The sequence below is a fragment of the Convolutriloba macropyga genome, chromosome 10, assembly GCF_964194025.1.
Source record: "Convolutriloba macropyga chromosome 10, txConMacr16.3, whole genome shotgun sequence".
NCBI classification, from domain to species: Eukaryota; Metazoa; Xenacoelomorpha; order Acoela; family Convolutidae; genus Convolutriloba; species Convolutriloba macropyga.
The window spans coordinates 52,439,638-52,463,495 of record NC_134477.1 but is presented as its reverse complement, the minus strand read 5'-3'; the positions used below and the strand labels follow the sequence as shown (position 1 = coordinate 52,463,495).

The 23,858-nt window shown below is 36.5% G+C and overlaps 2 protein-coding genes and 1 long non-coding RNA gene across 3 annotated transcripts; 1 reads left to right on the top strand and 2 right to left on the bottom strand.

Moving 5' to 3' along the window:
* Positions 1–254: 254 nt before the first annotated feature.
* LOC142348067 (uncharacterized) lies at positions 255–1,013 on the bottom strand. The gene has a single exon (XM_075399234.1). It carries the CDS (start codon positions 1,011–1,013, stop codon positions 255–257), a length of 759 nt encoding a protein of 252 aa, XP_075255349.1.
* A 1,409-nt stretch (positions 1,014–2,422) lies between these two features.
* On the top strand, positions 2,423–3,863 carry LOC142348685 (uncharacterized). Its single transcript, XM_075400130.1, has one exon. It carries the CDS (start codon positions 2,600–2,602, stop codon positions 3,746–3,748), a length of 1,149 nt encoding a protein of 382 aa, XP_075256245.1. The 5' UTR covers positions 2,423–2,599; the 3' UTR covers positions 3,749–3,863.
* Positions 3,864–19,159: 15,296 nt separating this feature from the next.
* On the bottom strand, positions 19,160–23,624 carry LOC142348683 (uncharacterized). The gene is made up of 2 exons (XR_012760768.1): positions 23,442–23,624; positions 19,160–20,900 (listed from the first exon to the last, which is right to left on the bottom strand). It is a non-coding gene; the product is annotated as an uncharacterized LOC142348683 (long non-coding RNA).
* Positions 23,625–23,858: the final 234 nt, after the last annotated feature.

The following is a 23,858-nucleotide window of genomic DNA, read 5'->3' as shown; positions in this document are numbered from 1 at the left end:
AATCTGCTGAAGTCTCTGCTTCGCCTGTGTCCATGCCGAATTCTTCAATGTAAGTGTCTCGTTGAAAACGGCTCCAGGAACATTGCAGAAGGGTCTTCCAAGCAAGAAGTGGTTCGGTGTAAGTGGGTTGTCGTCTTCGTGGTGGCTTCTGACGTGGGTGAGTGGACGCAACTTGACAAGACACTCGGCTTCGCTGACGATCGTGGTGAAGACATCTGGGGGTGTTTCGAGGAACCAAGGTTCAAGAGAAGAGCTCATTTGACACACTGAACGAGTCTCTCCCACACCCCACCAAAGCGAGGAGCAGAAGGAGAGTTGAGCTTCCATTCGACAGACTGGATCAGTAGCTGATCTTTGATGTAGTCGTGGTCCAACATCAGTGGTCTTCTGATCCGCTTTCTTGCTTCCAGGAAGTTGGATCCGTTGTCTGACAGGAAAAAGCGCGGTTGGCCGCGTCGAGCGATGAAGGGTCGGATTGCTGTCAAACACTTGTCTGTGCTGAGATCCTCTGCAACTTCCAGGTGAATTGCTCTTGTAACCAAGCAAGTGAATAAGCAGATGTAGGTCTTCACTTCTGCATCTCGATGAACAACGGCAAACGGTCCAAGGTAGTCCACGCCGACCTTGGTGAAGATGACTGGTGACTGAATTTCATGGAAACGAATGTCTGGCAGGTCTGCCATCGGTGGCTGCAGTCCCGGTGCTCGGAAGCGGCGACAGTCGATACATTTGAATGCCAAAATTCTCAGGAAAGCTCTGATTCCGCGAATGTGGCATCTCTGTTGTATGTAGTTGCGGGTGTATTCAACTCCAATGAGCATACAAATTTCGTGGCATTTCTGTATGTAGAGTTGAGTGCTCTGCTCTTTAGAGTCCAGGATGATGGGGTGCTTGGCGTCGAAAGGTAGCGAGCTTCGTTTTGTTCTGCCACCAACGCGAAGAAGTCCACTTTCAAAGAAAGGGGACAAACAGAGCAGACGATCTTTCTTTGACAAAGGCCTGTGTTGTTTCATGTCTTTGATGGCGTCATTGAAGGTCTTCTCTTGCGATTTTCTGAAGGGATTCGGGCTTCGTTAATGTCGTCGAGTTCTAGTTTGCATTTTTGTTTCGATCTGAAATTCTTTATGAACCTTATGAAAAAAGCCATAGAGCGCATTAACTTTGTCCAGTTTGAGAATCTGCTGACTTCAATAAGACATTTGTCGTTCGATGTTTCCATTGAGACGTTTGTCTCCTCCTTGTTACCCAAGGAGTTCTTCCAATGGCTTTCGGGATCACTTAGGAAAGCTGGATCGGCCAGGAGCGCCAAAATGATAACGCCATGGTTCCGCTGGTCCGCATTGGGAAGGGTGATAGGTCGTTATCTGTCTTGAGTCTTAGCTTTAAGTTTCAATTAGTTTGGTTGCTCATGTTTTGTTTCAAGTTACACAATTCAAGAAAGAGTATCATTTCCGGTTTTACAACATTTCATCATCATGACTTTTCTCGTTACAACTTTTGGAAACAAATCAACTGACAAAAGGCGGTAAAACACAATGAACGTAAGAAGTTAATCTCTAGCATTAACACGCACTCGACCTTTTCTTTTCAATCTTGGTAAAAAAAAGTCATTTATTCCATTTAATTGAAACGATGCCGCATCATTTACAGTAAAGTGGGGTTAATTTCCGTTACTTCTGGTTTCCTTTCTGATATCGGTTGCGAGTTTTCGCCGGGTTTTTGCCAAAACTGACCCTTATGTTTCAATATAATGCTTTTTGAAGCCCCTCCATAATTAAAGTATGTAAGTGTTTAAGCTTAATGAAAATGTCAATAAAAATTTAAAAAACTAAAATTTTAAGCCAAATTGATTCCTTGCGAAAACAAAAATTCTCAAAGGACTCTTAAAGGTTCGATTCACTTCTGCGAGCTTTTCAAATCGACTTAAAAAGGCCTTGCGCGGATAAAACTTACCCAAAACAAGATTTGAATGTATGGAACAATAAATTTTCAAGATTTTGAACAAAATCATGCTGGTTATTTTTTAATCCCTAAAACTTTCTTTCCTTTAAAAACAAGTAACCCATAGGTTCATCATTAGCTATACATTGAAGATCCATTAAACTAAATTTCCAATGCAAACTTCCTTTGTAAAAACTGTAAATTTATAGAAGTGCGACTTGGGTCTTGTAGCTTCAAAATACAGCCAGATGACCTCTAATTACTGCTCTGCTGAGAAAGACTATTCATCATAACCAAACATTGCTCACAATCAACTTCAGCGTCAACCTCGTCTGATCCGAGGATTGGAGATAGATAAAAAGAACTGCATCTTTGCAGTAAGCTTTCGAAGGCATGAACAACCATCATTTGCTATTTTTTAACATTTAAGAGGGCAAGACAAATCTTTCTGACAGCTCCAACCCACGTGACACGCTCAAGAATTTATCGCCCCTTCAGCAAACAGTCAGCAGACAAAAGTAAATGAACTTTTCAATCTCAATAAAGGCACAAAATTCATTTAATGTTTAGCAAATCTGTAAAATTTGGAGTCTTTGCAAGAGATCTCGCCAACGAAACTGAAAACTTGGTTTGAAATTTGTACCTGAATTGCTCAAAAATGGCAAACTTTTTGGGCGCGTTAAATTTTACTCAAATGCTATTCGCGTATTATCTATCCGAACAGGGCGACAAAGCGAACAACTTTGTGCTTTCACCAGTGAGCGCGTTCATCCCTATGTGCATGGTGAACAACGGAGCAAAGGGAACCACTAGAGACGAAATCCACAAAGGGTTGCAATTGACCGAAGAGAACAACTTTTGCGAAGAAGCTGAACATATGGCCAAACTATTCAACACCACCAATTTTGAGGAATTCGAATTGAGCGTGGCGAATGGTTTGTTTATCAACAAAAATTTTGAGCCTAAAGCAAATTTTCGGAAATCGTTGCAAGACAAATACAACGCGGATGCAGAAAAGGTAGACTTCGGATCGAACGCAGGTGAAAAAATTGTGAACAACTGGGTGGAGGAACAAACAAACGGGAAGATAAAAGAGATTCTGAAAGGTACATCACGTAATACAGCTTTGGTGGCAATCAATGCTATTTACCTCAAAGGGTTCTGGCACCATCCATTCGGAATCAATTTGACCAAAACCGAGAAATTTTATACCAAATCTGGGGAGATGGACGCAAGGTTCATGTTATGTACAAAAGCCTTCAGGTATTTAAAATCTAAAACCGACGATGGCAAGAGCTTTGAGGTTGTCTTCATGCAATACAGAGACGGGTCCAAGTCTGTTGATTGGCAAATGGCTTTGATCCTCCCTGCGAACCGTGGCAACCCGGTTGATCTGAAGCAATTGATCTCGGTGAAGTTATTCGAACTGTACGGTCAGAGTTATTCCAGATTCATTCAACTTAAAGTTCCCAAAAGCAAAATCGAGACAAAAGTGGATGCTATACCTCTTTTGAAGAAGTTGGGAATCAAAGAGGCGTTTGGAAGTGGGGCCAATTTCTCGGACATGACTGAGGGTTCTGTCTATATAAACCAAGTCAAACAGAATGCAGTGATTGAAATTGACGAAGAGGCAACAGAAGCCACGGCTGTAACTTACGTCGAAGTAACTTGGAGGTCATCCGGGGGTCCAAAGATGAAACGAGAAGTTCCAATTGTGAAGTTCGAAAGTCCTTTTCTCTTTGCTATAATTAACCCGAAAGCCAAAATTATAGCATTTGCAGGCATTGTTTCGGAGCCCAAGTTTTAACACTTATGCATGAAAACTGGATGCCAACCATTGTTAAATAAAATCATGATCATTAACAATTTAAACAATCAAACATTCAAATTTGAATTAAAATAGACAAGGGTTGGTAGCAAGCTTTCGCACAATGTTCAGACCCTTAAAATTCACATCCTTCAGAAACCCCGAAAAAGGTTTACTCAATCTTAATGTTCGAGTATTAAAATTGATAGGTTTCTCAAACTGATATAAGTGTCAGTAGTGGAACATCTAAAAATTCAACTTTAGGAAATTGTCTTGAACGAATACTCACTACATAGTTCATTAAAAAATATTTCAGGTTTTGTTAGAACAATAGGTACGCCGTAAGCTAACGCTCCTACCTTACTAAAAATTCAGAAAATTTTTTTCTCAATGAAGCGTCAGAGGTTGTCAAAATTTTAATTTAAGCATTACAGTTTAAGCAGAAAACTGCGTTCGAAAACCTGCTGTCGCTTTCTGACTTAGAAGTGCACTTCGCAATTGCAATTCATACAGCCAATGTCCAGAAATGATTGTTCAAAACAGTACCTGAATTCCAGCTCTAGATCTCATACAACTAATTCAATTGGATTTAACAAAAATCATTGGCTAGAAAACAAATTGAATGCACGGGCTTTTAAACGGCAAAAAATGACAAGTGATATAGAATAACGCACCCAAAAAAGCAAGAACTCTGTATAAATTTAAGCCTTAAGTTTTGAAAAGCACAAAAGAAACTTAATCGTTGAAATTTTACGTTGAATTTCAAATGAGTATCGTAAGGGAACCAAAGAGAAAACAGATTGGTTGCTTTGGTTATCGACATTACTGTTCGAATACGATGACGTGATTTTCTATGCTCAGAGTGTGTTTGGATTGATTTTTAATGAGAAAGTTGAGCACCGACCGTTGCGTTAAAAAAAATGACCAAGAAATAATCTGCGTGAAAAGTTGGGACTTTAGCTACTGTAATTTAGCTACTATTCCACCAGTCTATGGCACGTCATTCGAGATTAATTAATAGCAAAGCAGGGATCTACTATGTCCCCCGTTTTTTGGGCATATAATTTTTACAACCGCAGGCACTTATGCTATCTGAATACATTGCAACAATCTATACAAGATCACACAATTTTGCCAAGTGTCATGGCAAACAAAGCACCGGTTTCCTTTTAGAGGTTCAGCGTTCTCTCCATCAAAAATAACTCTTTTTTAGTTCAGTGATCTTTAAAATGCAAATCGAATGGCGAATTAACGACTTGGACAACTTTCCCAAGAAATTAAAATTTTACCTCAAAGAATTCAAAATTTTCAAATTAAAATTATACCCCAAAAAGAACTCCAAAGAAATCAAAATTTAAGTACTCTGTGTCCCACAGAACTTGTAAAAAATGCCAGATTTCTACCTTTTTATCTCAGAACAGTTCGGTGACCCCCCCCCCCCCCCCCCCAATTTTTCGCTCCCAAAAATTCTTCAGAATAGCTTTTCATGGAATGAAAAATGTGGTCCCCTACCATTTTGTATTGATATACCTGTAAAATAACCGAATTCCAAGCGATTGAGTAGGAAGTTGCAAAAAAGCAAGAAAAGTTGGGGGACTCGGACAACTGTCAATCTGCCGCAACCCGATGACAACCACTCAAAATGGAACACCCCAAACTCAAAAGAGCAAATTTGGTTTAAAAAGTGTTGACAAAAACAACATCACTCTGCCAATTATTTTTGCTCCACTTTTCATCAGGGCCCTTAAGAACCCATATAATAATCCTCTCGAGTTGTACAAAAGACACGACTATAATAGTTACTTCGAACGTTATTCGAGAACAATTAAAAACAAAAACAGGTGTCTATTATGCCCCCCCCCGCTTTTTGGGCATAAGTTTTACAACCGCAGGCACTTATGCTATCTCATTACATTGCAACATGATCTCTACAAGATCACATAATTTTGGAAAAAGTCATGGCAAACAAAGCACCGGTTTCCTTTGAGAGGTTCAGCGTACTCTCCATCAAAATAATTGTTTAATTTCATTGCTCTTTAAAATTCAAATTGCATGGCGTACGCAAATTAATGACTTGGACAACTTTGCCAAGCAATTAAAACTTTAGCCCAAAAGAATTCTTATACCTCAAAAGAAATTTTTATATTTGAGGTAACTTTTAGGGTTATAAATCCTACAGTAGAACTTTTTCTGTTGCTAGCGAAAAAAGAATACCATTTCTAAGCGTTGTTTTTATCATCAAAACAGATTAATGATTTTTTTAATTTTCCTTAAGTTGTCAACGCAAAAAACAAATTTGATTTTCTCCATTACAAGATCCTTTGAGAGGTTCTTGTTTTCAAAATTTCTTTTTAACTTTTCAATTCACTTCAATCTAAAAAACTTGTCTTTCAAATTGTCCTAAAAGCATCCACATATTTTAAGAAGGCAGTGATTTTGTAACGATCTCTGAGATGCCAACAATTGGCCTGGCAATCATCTCTTCAAAACGTTAGATTGAAAAAAAAAACTTTTGGTAGACCTTTGTGCAAAAATTTTGATTACGAGGAATCACAGAACACAGAACAAACACACCGGCAAAGCGCTGTGTTGGAATTTCTATCACAAACAAACGCGAGTGCCCCAATATAAAACATATATAAGCTTGACAATACTAAAAGCGTGACATTGCAATCTTAAAGGAATAAAAATCTTAAACTGTTGTTCTGAAAAAATCTGACTCTAAGGTTGGGCAAATTCCTCTGCTCTGGTGCAACACGTAGGGGCTCAATTTAATTGTAAGGTGTTGTAGCCTGGATACAATCAAAAAGGGCTTCAAATGGTTTTATTAGAGCATCTTTTGTAACCCTCCTGGGATTTAGCAATATGGGCGCACTTTCCATTGGACTACCCAGCAGTAGTTAACTATCCAGTAACTACCCAGCATTAAGTTTGTGACCTATTTCTTGAGGGATAGAGTATTATATCACGCAAAAATCAAGAAAAAGCGTAAAAGAATCACTCCAAAAGTTAAATCGGTCATGCAAGCAAAAATACTCCAGTATAAAAGCGGTAGAGCAAAAATTTTGCATAAACGACAGCAAAATAAAGATCTCAAAATAATACTTCAACGATCGATTCTGTTTTCCAAAACTGAGTTCTCTAACAAAACTGAGATCTTCATTAAATTCAGACATCGATATGAGAAAACACGTAATTAACAACAACAAGCATTTCTCGAAGTAAAAAGACCAAATGACCAAAATGGACTAAATGTGTTTAAATGTATAATAATGATTGTCGTCCACTGGTAATTAGAAAACACTATGGTCTTCCGACAATTTTCATATGATAAGATGCTTTGTATCTCATTCAAACTAATCCAAACCAAAGAAACAAAAAAAGCAACACTAAATAAGGATTTTATGTTTAGAAAATTAACCATACAAAATCTTCGTCATGTTTCTCACCGTTTAAGCTGCTTGAAAATAGCAACCCAAATTGCAGTTCTCCGAGAAAATCGAACATGGAAACTGCACAATGCTACATGCTAATCGTTTTCGGAAAAAACACACGGAAAAAGCACTTAATTTAAGATGCGAAATAAATCCCCACTTGACTTTTAACGAGTTGCCTATTTAGCGCGTTTGGCCATGCCTTGCGCTCCATGGCTATGCCTTAATGGCCCGTGGGACTTGATAAAAAACTATCGCAACCCAACAAAATAAAATTTAAAATGGGGCTTTATTTCCGTGGGGGTTATTTCCTATCTAAAATTATGCGGGGTACTTTTTCCGAGGGAGCTGATTTCCTGGACCCATGCTAATGACTACTAATCAAGAAAAATTGGCTGCTTTTGAACAAATTATACTCTGACAGATTGAAGAATGCAAAAGATTTCTGAATGCCAAGTCCTGCACGGCAAAACAAACGCCTGAACGGCAAATTTTAATCGGCTATTTATAGACATTTTGTAGATATAGATTTCCGAATAGACAGTTAGTTGGGTGCTAGGTGACCAAGCAGACGTGTTTAAATGTAGACTTTTTGCAACTAGCCAATCAGCAGTAAATTTTCCTTTTCATTTCTGATTGGTTTATAGCACTGGTTTATGCTTTCTTCTACAATACCACAATGTAATATTTACTAAGATAAAACACTGCATGAAAACTTGTCACCAGTTTGTAGATAAATTTCCGAATAGAGTTTGTAGATATCAATTTCCGAATAGATAGCACCATAATATTTCTCTGAATGATAACTTTCAGATCTTTTCCTTTTCAATTGAGGACTGGGGTGCGCAACGTACAGGGGGATGAAGGAAAAGACCTATTTCGGAGGTTTTTTTCATGATGACCAATAGTTTCATTGGTGTCCAATGGTGCCGTTGGTCTAAAACAATTCGAAATATGTTCTGAAGCTATCGCGATATTCTCTTGTTCCATACCACTCCGATCGATAACAAAGAGTAAAATCGTCTCCCATAAAAGGCCGGATATCTTGGCTCAACTCAAAATCTGGCTTCTCGTAAACTGGACCGTTTTTGTCTTTTGGACAACCTTTGAATGTAACAAGTTTAACCACATGAGAGTCAAGGTACTTTTTATTATCAGTAATCCATGGTGCCAAATGTGGGCACTCGGGTGGATATATATGCGGGGAGTACCATCGCTCGATCTCCAAAAGCTCGAGAAACGGTAAATTGTCTAATATAAACCGCATAACAGTATCAACTTCATCGTACTCAAGCGTCTCCATATGAGGAATTACGTTTAAGGCCAGCAAACCAAAAGGAAGATTCCATTTTGAATAGGATTTCAAGACTACTGAGCCCATGAAACACTTCACATGATCACAATTAATAAAAAAGTTTTCATAAAGCCAGCCGTAAGTTTTGGCAACAGTACATTTCATCGGCAACGAACAGAATTCTATATTTCGTTCATAGCCCTCTACATACATCATCACAAATTTAACTTCAGGGCACGAGCTCTGAAGGAATTTGTTAACTTTCTTTGATGTTTGGGGCAGCTGCTTTGTAACGTACAACTCTTGCAGTGATTTCAACACTGGGAAAACTGAGTTTATCACGAACATTCCAGCAGTCAGAAATTTAAGGTTTTGTAAATTGCATAAATAATCAACCTCTAAATCGTAGTTTATTAGCTCTAAACAAGTCAACAATTGCATATTCTCTAGTTGTGTTCCAATCATATTTTCTTGAACTCCCTGCAGTGATAATTCAACTAAATAACTGCAATCAAAAAGATCAAAAACATGGAAATCAAACGAGTCATTGCGTTTCAAATAGATCATTTCTGCGTGATGAATTGGCCATGATCTCACACGTCTGATGAAATTTCCCCAGCTTTCTCGTAAATGTGGATAACGATTTCTGTCAGCTATGAGGAATCGAACACGTTTCAAATGTCTCTTACTAATAAGGCATTCAAAGTTGTCAAAGAAAGGCTGCGCTGAAATTGAACCATTTCCGTTTTTGCTCACACTCTACTTTTGCGAAACCCACATGCTAACGTGTTGCGCTATAAAGCAGGCTATATTGTAAATGCACAGACTTAGACTTTCTCTTGTGTCTGTGTGTCTTGTAAACTGCCAAATTACTGAAGCGTAAAAATAAAGGTTTTTCTAATTACACACTTGTATCCCCACCCCCCAAGTATATTTACAATAATGGGGTGGGAGGTTGGGGCTACACGCTTGATCTTCACTAAGGCGGGGGGGGGGAGGGGGGCTGGGGTAATACGTTATATCTCTACCAAATATTGCAAATAAAATTGGACACTTAAATCAAGCACGTTTCCAAATTAAGCACATTAGACTGCTTCGTTTGGATACTCATATTAAAAGTTTCAGTCGTTAACCATCGCTCGTTTCAAATTCTTTTTAACTTGATAAATCGGAAAGGAGTAGTCTAACACACAAAAATAGCATAAGCGCACGGTGTTTGCAAATACAATATGCACAAGGAAACCTTGCGTGTCAAAAACGGAAAAGATTCCTGAAATTCCTCCAAGCACCCCAGCTGGGTTTACATTAAAAGTCAGGAAAAGTTGTGAAATTTCCCAATTTGTCCGTTCCTTCATCATTGTCAGGAATCTATTTGAAGGAGATTCTCTTCTATTCAGACTCAACCAGAGTAAAATATTCGCGTTGTTAACCGCCTCGTACATACGTTTACACGTTATTCTAAGTCTCAGAATTTGTCTGACGTGAAAACCGTATGGCCTTATCTCTTGGATAGGAGTGTAAGTTACCAAATGCTGGCATATTTTATCCATAACAAGCTCTGGCAAATCCCAGATCTGTATTAGATTATCAGATACAATCGGATTCATTGTCTACCGAGATGATGACGATGACTTGGAACCCTCTGCTGTAAGCAACTGACGTGAACAGGATAAACGGAATGTTGGCGAGAAACCAGTTTTCTAATCATCAGCAAATCGCCGGCAATGTTGTTGCAAGTTTAGTAGTGAAGTCGCCGAGTTGCATTGAACGATCAGACAAAAGCCGAGCCTTTGTGTAGAGATTATTGTTGTTTAGAGAGCCAACTAGTCAGAGAAAAGAGTAGCATTAAAAATATTAACGCCAAATTGACAGGAATTCCACTTTGGATCCAACAGTCAATGACTGACAAGCACTGGTACAGTATAATCAGAGACACGTACAAATCAATCTATAAAAACATCTAGTAATTGTTCTCCGGGGAACATTCGGATTTCTTCTTTTAGTAGGAAGCTGTAAGTAGCATCTGAGAATTCATGGCAAATTGACAAAATGACAATTAAATTCAGTGGGTCAATTTTATAAAACTCAGTGAAGTATTGGTAATCTTGATCGTTGTTCCAACCCTCGAAATCAATTTGAGGGATTGGAACTTTTACCACCCCTCCTGTTTTCGTTAAGAAAAATTTGACCAACCGATAACTTTTCCGGGGATATACAAAAGTTTTATCATAGAAAAAACTTGAAAGCTTGAATCGATTTTTTTTGAAAATCTTGATTTGAAAAATCGAAAGTTTTTTGAAAAAACTTGAAAGCTTAAATTTTTTTTATAAAACTCAGTGAAGTATTGGTAATCTTGATCATTGTTCCAACCCTCCAAATCAATTTGAGGGATTGGAACTTTTACTACCCCTCCTGTTTTCGTTAAGAAAAATTTGACCAATCGATAACTTTTCCGGGGATATACAAAAGTTTTATTATAGAAAAAACTTGAAAGCTTGAATCGATTGTTGAAGAGATTTTCAAACTTTTTATTTCTCGAGGTCACAAAGAAGTTTAAAGGGATCAATTCTGTTTCGCTTCCAGCGTTGTTATGCCTCCAATTACAAGTTATATGTTGTTATATAGCAAGATACTACGTAAAAATATCACGGTAGCTGGTTCTGATAATAATAATATGTTATCAATTCGTGACAATATCCGGAAAAAAACTACTCTCGTAGCAAAGTTTTGAAAATAAACTAAAAAAATACGAGTACATATCATAAAATCCCAGGAAGTAATCACACTGTGTTTTCTGGCCACAGGTTTTGTTTCGAATCCTACTAAAACACTTTCTTGTGAACACTTGTTTATTTCTCTAAATCAGCTTTTGCCGATTGATATATTTCAATAATTTTTTTAAAAACAAATGTGAATTAATACAAATCTTTGTTATCAAACTTTGATTCGGAATCAAAAGTTTTTGCTCATTAAAGGTTCAAATAAGGGTGTTTTTGGTTGAAGAATTCTTCATTCTTCTCAATCGCTCTTTATAACATCAGTCCTGTCATCCTTAAGTTTCAGAATTCTTATCGTTTCAGTCTTCATTGAACTCTTGAAAATTATTTATGTTCTCCCCGCTCATTGGGTGAGACAATATTTACAAAAACGCAGGTCCCCTCTCATTGGGCGACACTTCTCAAAAGACTCCACTCTTCTTGGAGATCACAATGTTTGCCCACAATAGAATTTGTCCAAAAATATTGCGAAAATAAATGAGTGACATCATCAGCAAAGCGGTCAATTATGTTTCAGTTGAGAAAATTTTTGTTTTAATTCTTAAAAGGTTTAAAACTTCATTACTTGAAGATAGTATCTTTAATAGCGAACTTAGTTGCAAACTTTGGAATCTAATCCAAGTCAGATTTTGAAGACAAAAGAAAACTTTCAGCAATGAAAAATCGTATCGCAGCAAAGAAAATTAAACATTTTTTTTGTAAATGCTTTCGTAAAAGATCTGAGTCGCCATGGACTCTAATGTGTCTTGGATTGATTTCAGGTTCAATATTAACTGCTTTAATATTAATATTTTGCATAATTATCGATACATGTAATCTTACACCGTTTTTTTTGTCAGTGGTATTAATATGATTGCTAATAACACTAACAAAATCTGAACTCAGTGTTTTTTTTAAATTTTCGTTTTGTTCAAAAATTTGATCGCATACCCAATTTCACCCATTTTTAGTTCGAATTTACCCTTAAACTTTTGATTTTCTCAGGATTTCAACATGATTATGAAAAGCTAGTGCTCTTTTATCACGAAAATTTAGCAGTTTTTATAATTTGTGGTAGCCGTATTACCTTGGCTGGTTTGCGACCGGTTTTTGGATTAAAAGATAAAAAACTTCTTTACTGGAAATTTGAAAGCGTTTGTCTTGTAATGCACATTAGAAATTTAAGGAAATCGGACAAAATTTAACTGAATTTGACTGCTCTGTTTGTTTCCAATGAGGACAAATTTTCGGTCCGAAATTCAAATCAAATAAAAATAAGCTTAAAACGTTTTCTCCAGAATAAAATGAAGTTTAAAACGTTTTCTCTTTTAAAATTAATTTTCAAATCTTCCAAATAGCTGTCAAAGTTCAAATCTGAGAACCGCAAAACCATGACGAAAATAATACTTAAATATCACTTTCAAATTGTTTTATAGTTTCGTTTTTTTTCAGAATGCAAGTCGTTCTAAACAATAACGGTCATCTTTGTTATTGCATTTGTGCATAATTAATTTACATGTATAAGTTAGGATACGCTACTTTGATAAACAATTTTTATCTAGGTTGTATTTTTTGATGGGTTGAAGAAAGATGTGCAAACGCACATTCCCGACTAGTCTCATCAAAGTGGGCCCACAGTGTAACTACAGGTACAATTTTATTACAATTATCATTTGGATTAAATTTTTGATGAAAACTGAAATAAGACGAGAACGCATTTGAAAATCCAAGAACTTCTTTCACGCGTGGTTTTCCTTCAAGTTATGTTTCAAGCATTTGATTTTTCTGTTCATTCAAGTTTGCCCGACCAATATATTTCAACTAGCATTAAAATGAGTGACATCATAAACAGACGAATTGTCACAAGTTTCAGTTGGAGGATATTTCATTTTTTTTAGTTCGTTTTGTTCTAGTCATCGGGGTTTTAATTTTTGTGAAAATTTGAACACACATTTTCTCAATTTCGTCCGTTTTTAGTTCCACTATATCCTCATTTTATTAAGTTTTTGCAAATTTTCAAATTTAATTTCAAATTTTAGCGATGAATGATTAACTTTATCGATAACTGATTTCATAAATTAAAATTCATAAATTTTATCGATAAATGATTGATGAGCTTGATTTTACTCTCATTCTTTATAATTTGTTCGGCACCAATGCATGACAATTCAATAATGTAACTTCTGCCCAACATTTTGGCCACACATATGCAACCCAGAATAACTGTTATCGAAATAAAGCTCGATATCTCAACCAAGTTTAAAATACTTTACAAACTGTACTTTACATTTTGTGTGGAAAAAACCAGATTTTTATCAAGTCAAAACCGATTTTGTTTCGTTGTTAGTAAAAAGCAAAACTGCTGCTTAAGCAGAAGTGAAGCGCCTTGGAACATGACCTAATATTGATAACTTGTTCGTTTTTGACCTTTAGAGACTTCTCAGTTTCGAACGCTTAACTAGTTTTGAGAATTGAAAGAAGCTCTAAAAAAAGTTAGGTGTGAAGAGTTTACTTAGCTCATCTCAAAGCAGAAGTTTCCAAAAACTAACAACAGTAAAAAAAGTAAGCAAATGAAAAAAGAAAAAAGGAGCAGGAAAATTGTTATCAATATTTCGTATTTTAGATGGAGATATGCAGTCACTATTTTAGATCGCACGAAAATTTGCACGAGAGACCACTGATCAGGTACAACTAATCTGCGTCACACATTTATTGCATGAACTTATCAAAAATATATGACAAATTTTGCCGAAGAGGCATTTCTTGACACTAATCAATTTCTGTGGTCATACATCAATATACCTTTGTATCGAAGCAAAAAGTGAGCACAGTTCATCAGAACATGAAACAATATGAATAAGAAGCTTTCCCAAATTTAGCTCATTTTTCCCAAATTTAGCTCTTCGCAGACCACTTTATTTTATAAAAAATTCTTACACATTCATCTTATGATCACATACACCATGGTACCAAAAAGCTACGTACACCTGAAGATTTAAAAAAAAAAGCATTACAAACACCAAAACATAACCGACTAACGTCGGGCGAATTGCTCACAAACGACCGCTTGGCTTCGTCAGTAGGTAGCCACGGTTTAGCGAGGCTAGCTTTAGCTTGATTCGACTCCACAACTTTAAGTTTTCTAGCCATGAATTAAGAATTTGCAAACTATTGCAAAATTTAAAAGAAAAATTTCCAGATTCCGCACTGAAAACAAACGTTGCAAACCATTTTTTGTCCCTGGAGTTCTGCCAAGCAACTCATCTGCAAGACTTAAAAATTTCCGTTGACCAGTAATGATCGTTAAACTCAGAAAAGGACAAAAAATAATCAAAAATTGAAAAAATCGCTAATTGTAACAAAATCTTGCTAAAATTTAAAATATCGAAATCTTCAAAACCAATTCATTGTCTCAAGAGACTATCCAGTATTCCTATTTCAAGCTTTATAGTTTCAATAAGATCCATAAACTTGGAATATATTTTTTCGAAAAATTAAAACAATTGAAATTTTATCAAAAAAATTGCCAAAGCTGGAGTCATTAAAATTTCGATAATCATTCGATTAACTCAAGAAACTGTGCAAAAGCTTATTATGAAACCTTGGAGGAGGTCCCTAATACCCTGAAAAATTAAAAAAAACTCAAACATTCAAAAAACTTGAAAAAATTGCCAACACCATAGAGAAGGTTATATGACTCTTGAGGCTGGAGAAACCTTAAATTCAATTTGAAAAATTGAACGTTTTATTAAAAAAATTGCTAAATTTTGTGATAAAAAATTGAAAACAAATCCAAGGCCGAAAAAATTTTCCAGTAACTTATTATCGAACCGTAAAGGAGGTGTTCTCACCCCTGAGGCTAAAAAAACCTGAATAATGACAAAAAATGTCAAAAAATTAAAATTGCAAGTTTTGGCAAAAATATTAAATCTTGAAAACATTCCATTACATCTAGAAACTATACAAAAGCCTATTGTTTAAAACTAAAGGCGATTCCTCGGCCCTTGAGGATAGAGACACCTGAAAAACGACAAAAAATTCAAAAAAAAACTAAAATTGCTAATGTTTGTGACATTAAAAAGTTGGAAACTACTCCATGGCAAAAAAAAATTTCAGCAACCTAATATCAAACTCTGGTGGAGGTTTCCCGGCTCCTGGTGCTCAAAAAACGTTATCAAAAAATGCTAAAATTTGTTGTTTAAATGTTGAAACCATTCCACTAGCACACGAAACTAAGCAGTAACCTATTATCAAAGCCTAGAGGAAGTTCTTTGACACCTAGGACTGATACAACTCAAAGTAATGACAAATTTTCAAACAGCTTAAAAATTGTGAAAATTAGTAAAAGTTTGTCGGTTGTTCGTCAATAGCTAGCCAGGGGGGGAAGGAGAAGCACCGGGGGCTGATGGGGGCGGCGGCGGGGGCAACAGTTGGGTGGGGGGGGGGGGGGGGTTCAACAGCGCGATGGGGGCAGTAGTGAGGGGGGTCAACAGTGGGGGTGTCTTCAACCACTAACCCCTTCACACCATAAGTATATGTCTACAAAACAATTTGAGCTGAAAGAGCCGAAAATCTCTAAGAGCACTTAATGCCCACTGGACTCTACCTGGTTATCCCCTTTTTGCGGAAGAAAAGTCAAATGGGTCAGACAAAAAATCGCATTAAAAAAAGAACGACAGGACTAATATAATTGGTAGAACCTTCGTTTGAGAGCAATTAATAATATAACATTTCCTCTCTAATAACGCGTCACTACACCTTTAACTCTTTTAATGTCTAGAAGACGGTTTGTATAGTTTTCATACAGGTTTCTCACGATTTCTGCGTCAATTTTGTTCCAAATTTCAGACAATTCTAAAATTTTCCCAAAAAACCATCTGTTTTCGTAGTCGCTGCTTCAAAATCGCCCAAAAATTTTCAGTAGGATTCAGATCTGGACTGCAAGCTGGCCATTCCAATACCTTCTACTGCTTCTCTTAGAACAATTGCCAATAATCTTTGATTTATGCACAGGACCTTTATCTTGTTGAAAAATAGTGCCTAAGAGATGCATTTTTCTTCGTAATTTTTCAAAATTTCCAATTAACCGGCAGCGTTTAGCTTGTTTGGCCAATTAATAACCATTTCCCGTCCATCTTATTGTATTGCACCCCAAAATATAAGTAATCATAAGGCTTCTTGAGTATATTGATACACCATTTTGAACGAAAACGCTTGGTTCAAACGCTTCAAACTAACCTTTTTGTATTTCTTGAAAACCCATATTTATTGCTGAACTGTACAACCTAACTGTACCTCCAGAAATTGTATCGTAGCAAGAGTGATGTTATGAGTGTGTTATGAGCAAGTTATGAGTGATGTGATGTGATGCGCTCTAGTGATGTGGGGTTTATGGCGATTTTGGGGGTCTTCGGCTCGATTTTTGGGCCTCGAAACTGTTATCTTTCAAGTAACGTTTGTATGCATACTGTGCACTGGATCTTGATCTCAAATTGAGTTGCTTTGGTATTTTCGTCCATAAAAATCCGACATCTCGTAGCATAACAACTTGGCAAACAGTGAAAGAAGAATGCGGTTTAACCATCCTTTCTGTTTGTGCGGAAAAAATGAGAACTAAATTATTCCTAAAACTTCTTAAAATTTCTAAATCATGCTTATTAAGCACGAATCATGCATTAAAAGACAAATCATGCTGTACGTAGCTTTCTGGTACCGTAGTCTATATAGAGAAAACAGATGACTAAAATCAGATATTTAGCCGATAAGACATTTCTTGACAGGACAGCAAACCCATTTCTTTGACACAAGTCTTTCAATATACTTTTGTCGCGATGAAAAAAGTCTGGATACGTCATCAGCAAAACAATGTACGAATACGCAGCTTTCAAAAATTTCATTTAGGCGCTCCCATTCAAAGATGCTCTCTGTAGTCTTTCCAAGTTCTCATTATGCTTTTGGACAATTGCATATTGATATCTGCAACGGCCAAATAATAACGTATTTTAAAATTGATCGTCATATGAATCTCCGGAATCAAAAAAAGAACGCAACAGCTCGCTTCTGCAACGCGTCCAGTTTTACAAGTTGAGTTCTACGTGCGAGTCAGGTCCGCGCCAACCTAAATATGTCAAAAACTCGTTAAAAAATTATTGATTGGCAGAAGCACTATTTTACATTTTAGAAAGTGCTCTAAGGAATGGTGCATCTCAATGCCAAAAAAATACTTCTCGGTTTTTCAACATGATTCGTACATTACAAACAAAACGAATATGACCAGCACAGTATGTCTGAACCGTAACATTTAGAAATTATTTGCCATCAAGCATTTCGGCAATGACAAAAAGAAAACCATTCGTTTTACCCAAATCTGTATTCCATAGCTATATTCCAAATGCAACGGTCAAACAAATCCTTGCAAACTCAGTGTTTCAAACAATCATTTCAATTGATAACACGCAACCAATGTATTAAGTTTTAGAAGTGAAAAATATGCTCGAATATTGAAACTGAACCTTAATATATCCTATTACAAATTTTGAACTAACGATGGGCACTAATTTAATCGCATAGTACGTTCTACAACACAATGCCAACGAAAAAACTAAAGGACTTCACTGATTCATCAACTATCGAAGCTTACCTGAATTTTTCTGGTAATTACGAAGCGTGTTCATTTGTAGTATAAGTTTTACAAACTTAATATTTCAGGCCCCCAACTTAACATTAAACTCGGACTTGTAGCATTAAACTCTGTCTGCTTGTTTCGACTTTATTGTTTTTATCAAACTGCCCTCGCAAACACAAAGATCCCGTAATGCGTGACCTAGCTAGTCCAGTTAAGTTTAATACTTCTTCGTTTCAGATGTACTGATTCAAAAAAAAATCGAATAAACATAAAATTGTACTTTTGGTAGTTTGCAAAGCAAACTGACTTGGATGTCGGAAAAAAGGCCAGGTGATAAGCTGAGTTGGACAAAATTGAACAGCTGAATCGTTCGCAGAGCACTTGTAATTTAATACTTCGTTATAAGTCGAGTTATAAGTTAGTGGCGTGATAGCCTAGAGGTAAGGTGTGTGTGGTTCACACGCCAATGATGGAGAGTTCAATCCCCTGCCTCCGTGAAGCTGTCTGTGTGAGGATGAGCTCTTACTTAACCATAGCTTCAGGTTGACCATAGCCTGACCAATGCTGGCTGCAATGATGGTACCACGTGAAAGTTTCAGACGCAAAAGAAGTGGCTATAGTCACCAAAAAAAGCAATGCTGCTCATAAAAAGATCAGTCTGAAATGTGTGGAATAATAAGAAAAAGGGCAGCTGAAAACAGGCTACTGTAGGCCTAATGCTGTTCCGCTGCGATTACGCAGAAACCACAAATAGATTATAAAAAAACTCACAGTAACGGTAAACATCATAAATGTGCTACACACATCGACATTTAAATCAACATAATCATTAAACGCTTCCCAAATTCTATCACCAGGTGAGAGCGTATTTGTTATTTTAGGTTTCGCAATAATTTCATACTTTAACGGGAGGCAGACAGACTATAAGGGTACAGGTCCAAGCCCTGCTTACAAAAAACCTTAAAACTACGAAGAATGACGCTAAAATCATTCCAAAAAAGCCATGTTTGTTCACAAAACAACGCACATTTTTCGCACGATATACAAATGTCACGCATAATAATTTCATACATACTAATGCCCCCCAAAAATGGGATGAGAATACCTATCCCACCTGGATAAAGAAAACTAACCGCTGCATTTTTGCAATCCGTCTTAAAACAGAGGTGCCATTCAGCATCTTTTAACAGGCAATTCCATTAACTAATTTAGTACAAAAAGGTACATCATTTTTGTGAAGCTCTGCAGCCAGCACAATACTTTCAGTAGAACTCACTCCAGACAGTCAAAAGGAAAACCAGATTAGGTATAACATATATCATCTGTTCATTTTGCATGATTGATAGAAATTAAATTACTGAACTCTGTTTACAGATCTGAAATATTGAAATTAGATAAAAAGATTGAAATAAATAAGTTTGGCAAATTCAGGGATTTAGTTTCTTGAATGGATATATCAGCTAGAACAACTTGTGATCGGTATCGAAGAAATTGTCGTACCCTCTTTTTCCATACCATTCTGATCGAAAACAGATAACGAAATCTTCATCAATAAAGCGACGAGCTTCTTCGCTGAACTCAAAATTTGGTTTTGCATAAACTGTGCTTTCTTTCTTCCGGCCACCCTGGAATTTAATAAGCATTATACGCAGCGAATCCAGATACGGTTTATTATTAGAGATCCACGTTTTTAACTTCCTACCATCAGGGTGGAATAAATTAGTCGATCCCCAGCGCTGGATTTCCAAGAACTCCAAAAACGGTAAGCTCTCTAAAATGAAGCGCATTATAGTATCAACCTCTTCATAATCGAAGTCTTTTAACACTGGAACAACATTTAGAGCAACTAAGCCGGAGGGAAGATTCCAATTCGAACGTCGCTTTAAGGTTACCGATCCGATCAAACATTTAACATTATCACAATTAAAGGAAAATTGTTCATAAGCCCACCCAAACGTTTTATAGGCAGTACAGAGCTTGGGCAGGCAAGATATTTTTACCGTTTGTTCTAAGCATTCAAAAAATAACATCAAGAATTTGAGAGCAGGCGTACATTTCTGCAGGAAAATGTTGAATTTATATGTAGTACCGCGTGTCTGTTTTGACACGTATAATTCTTGCAACGTTTGCAAACTGGGATAAACTTCGTTGAATATTAGAGCTCCAATTGTCAAAAACTTCAATGTATGTAATTTACACAAATGATCAATTTCAATGTCATAATGTAGAAGCTCTAAACAAGTCAAGGACTGCATATGCTCAAATTGCAGACCAACCATTTTTGTTGGAATTGCGCGAAGCGACAACTCAATGACTCGATTTGAATCAAAAAGATTGAAAATGTTTGCATCAAACTCGGGTTTATATTTCAAGTAAAACATTTCTGCGTGATGTATGGGCCACGATCTAACACGAGCCACAAATTCACTCAAACTTTCTCGTAAATGAGGACATCCTTTTCTGTCTGACATCAAAAACCGCACGCGTCTCAAATGTCTCTTGCTTAAGAGACACTCAAAGTTATTGAAGAAATTTTGAGCTGACGTCCCACCTAATATGCCGTCGCTATTTACATTGAAGTCGATAAATAATTGTGAAATTTCCCAGTTTGTGCGTTCTTTCACCATAGTTAAAAAGTGATCACAAGGAGACGTTTTACGATGCAATGATATCCAAAGTAAAAGATTTGCATTGTTACATGCATCATACATAAATCTGCAGGTTCCTCTCAGACGAAGGATGTGCTTAATGTGAAACCCGTATGGACGTATCTCCTGAACGGGCGTATAACTGACTAAATACTGGCAAATTTTTCCAATAACATCATCTGGTAAATCGCAGATGCCAGTGGGCGGCTCTTCTCGCAAGTTCATTATTCCAGATCTTCAATTTTCCGAGTCTCAGATTTTGTAGTATTATTCGTGGCGGCTCAGCTCTTGCGTCCAGATTACATTCTGTTAGTGACCTCTAATGACTGCATAATAGCATAGGTCGAAAAACTATGAGTCCAGATCAGTTTCGAGAAAGAACAGCATTCTATACTCTAAAACAGGCGAAAATAGCCAAATGGTTTGTTTAACTGTTTCATGTGCGTAATAAAATTTGCGAAAATTGTACGATGATTTTCTTTATACTGAAATGATTTATCTTATACGTAAATAGGGTCTTTCCAAGTATACCCCCCCCCCAGCATAATAGTGTTAGGCTAAATTATAACATAAGGGCTGGGCTTTGAATTTCACCGTGGTTTGCACTCTTAATATATCGAAAATAAGATTGTTTACGGGGTTGCAGTTTTGTCACTGAGGGCGGTCTACCAACTTTTTGAGAATATTAAATAACAGGAACCAAAAGAAACTTTTTTTCCACAGTCTGGGTTTTGTGAATAATAAAATCATTTGCCGCGCCTCGCCGAGTTGGGATGCTTTGGTTGACCTTAATGAAATTTTTTTATTTTATCATATATATCTGATTAATCTACAGAGAGGCAACATCGAATTCAGTTCAACATATAGTGAAAGGGGAGTATGTCCAAACTCAACTATCGTGCCTTGCAATTGGAATCTCGCAAGGTTCATTCAATTTATTCTTCATTTCTTGCAATTGCTAAATTAATTTTATACTCGTTTTTTTTTTAAAAAAAAACAAACAAAATTGGCAACCAGAGAATACCACTAAAACCAAAACCGTTCATCTTTATTAAAAGCTTAGAATGTGAAACACGGTCAAAGACTTTGAAATCCGTATATTACGCTGGTCTCTTTGTCCTCGAATTGTAAGAAAATTTATGCACAGGAAACAAAGTAATTGGATTATCACTGATCGCCTCGGTCTAAAGCCAAACTTTGAATCATGTATTTGATTTACTACAATCTTGTATATCTGCTGATAGATAACTTTTTCTATAATATTTAATGTGATTGATAGGAGACTCATTGACCGATAGTTGCTAATTAGGCATTTGTGAACGATCGGAACGAAAATCCAAGTAGTATTCGAGCAGCTCAATCAGTGCAAACTTTCAAATCCTAATTTAACGCTATCTTGTGAAATGAGATGTTTGAGAGAATGGAAATTTTTCACCAGGAAAAGAAATCATGAAAGAGCTGGCAACACAAGGCATTTTACCTAAAGGTTTTGAAAAAGTTTCGAGGCCATTTTAAAAATAGCCCTGAGAAACATTATTCAGTCTTGAAACAATAAATCCACCAGTGTGAGTTATCCACAACTTCTATTGAGAAATTCTGCTCCATGCCAGTTTTTGGGAAACTCACGGATTATCTGGGGAAAAAAATGAAACTTTCCGGATTGGAAAGGAAAAGGAAACTTTCCGGATAACGGAAAGGAAAAAACAACGCAAAAAAGCGCTAAAGGAAAAAAATTTAGATAAAATAAAAAATTGTTTCATTCAGTAAGAATGATTGATAATTCAGACGGCAAATTAAGCCGCTCAAATATTGGTTGGGAGTTTTGATTGGAGAGTTGATTTTGTATAAAAATATTAGGTTGGGAAGGAGTTACAATTTCGTTTTTTGAAAAACTTGTCACAAGAAACGTCCCCCGCAAAAAAATTGTCGTTTTCCTTGACTGTTTTTGGCTGCTTTGGGGTAACTGTAACGAACTATAATTTAACCAAAAGATAAAAAAGTATGGCTTGACATTATTTGCTTTACAATTTTCCCTTTTTGTGAAATAAATTGTTTTGGTCACTAAAATAAGTAATAAATAGAAATAAATTGTTTTGGTAATTAAAGTAAGTTTTCCATTATATCGAGAATCGAGGTGAAGAAATCCACGATAACCATCCTATGTCTAAAATGAAAACCTAAACCTACCAACTGTTTTGTAAAATAGAAAATTGTTGACAAAGGCATTGAAAGAGAAATCTTTAGACGAGATGGTTTCTGAATTGATCAAAATTAAATCACGGAACCCTGAAAAAATTCGGTCCTTGGCTTGCTGCTCTCCGCCATAACGCATTTCGCCTTTTCAAATTTGTTTCTATAATCAATAACTGCCCTAATTTTTGTGTTATGTAGTATTTTTAAAGTTTGCGTACTTCCGATTCCGTTTTCATTTATACCGAAAAACTGAAGAAGCGCTTCGTAGTATGTTTTGTAGTATGTTTTTTTTTGCTGGCGCATTTCTAATTTTGCTAGCATGCTGGTTGGTTGTCTTTGTCTTGTCGCATTCTAGGATGTGAAATAGTTGCTTCTTGACAACAACTTTTGAAGAACCTGTCATAAGTGGAATAGGCACGTTCTAATAGATGCAGTAAAATTATATAAGAAACCAAATTTAGCTCTCAAATTGATGTTTCTGTGTTTGGAGAAGGTTTCAAGTTCACGGGTTGTCACCTTGTCAATGTCATAGTGTATGTATTGTTAATAGGGAAATCGCCGTCCCTCTATTACTACACTCAGATGTGAAAGCTAGAATGCTTTGTGGTCATATATTATCCACGGTTTTTCTCTACAGAGAATGCCTACAGATTCTATTCTTCGACATTTATAAAGCCAAGCATTTAGAGCTGTTGGTAATGGATTTCGCTATCCCCTTTTGATTGGATTCTGCTGTTACCTACTTCTGATTGGCAGATTGGGTCTTTGGGTACACCATCCAGCAACGATAGATGTAGGTCGGAAAATAGGGGATGATGAGTACTTAGCCGGATGCTGCACTCCAAGCTGTTCCCCTCCAGACAAGTCCAGATTCCTTTACTGACTGCGCCATATGATAATTCATAATTGCATTTTGGCTCCCGCTATTCTTTTCAAAATTGCATAAAAAAGACGGAGAGCCAAGGAAATGTTGGAAAATTTCAGCAGCTAAAAACTAATTAATATGGAGTTATACTGATCTCTTAATTTAAGCAACAACAAATTAAAAAAATTTAGTTTTAGAATAAAATTTTTGGTGAGACGGATACTGTTCCTTTTTTGGCAGCTACAATAAGTGACAAATGTATAAAATTGCGCAAGACAAAAGCACATCTCTGATT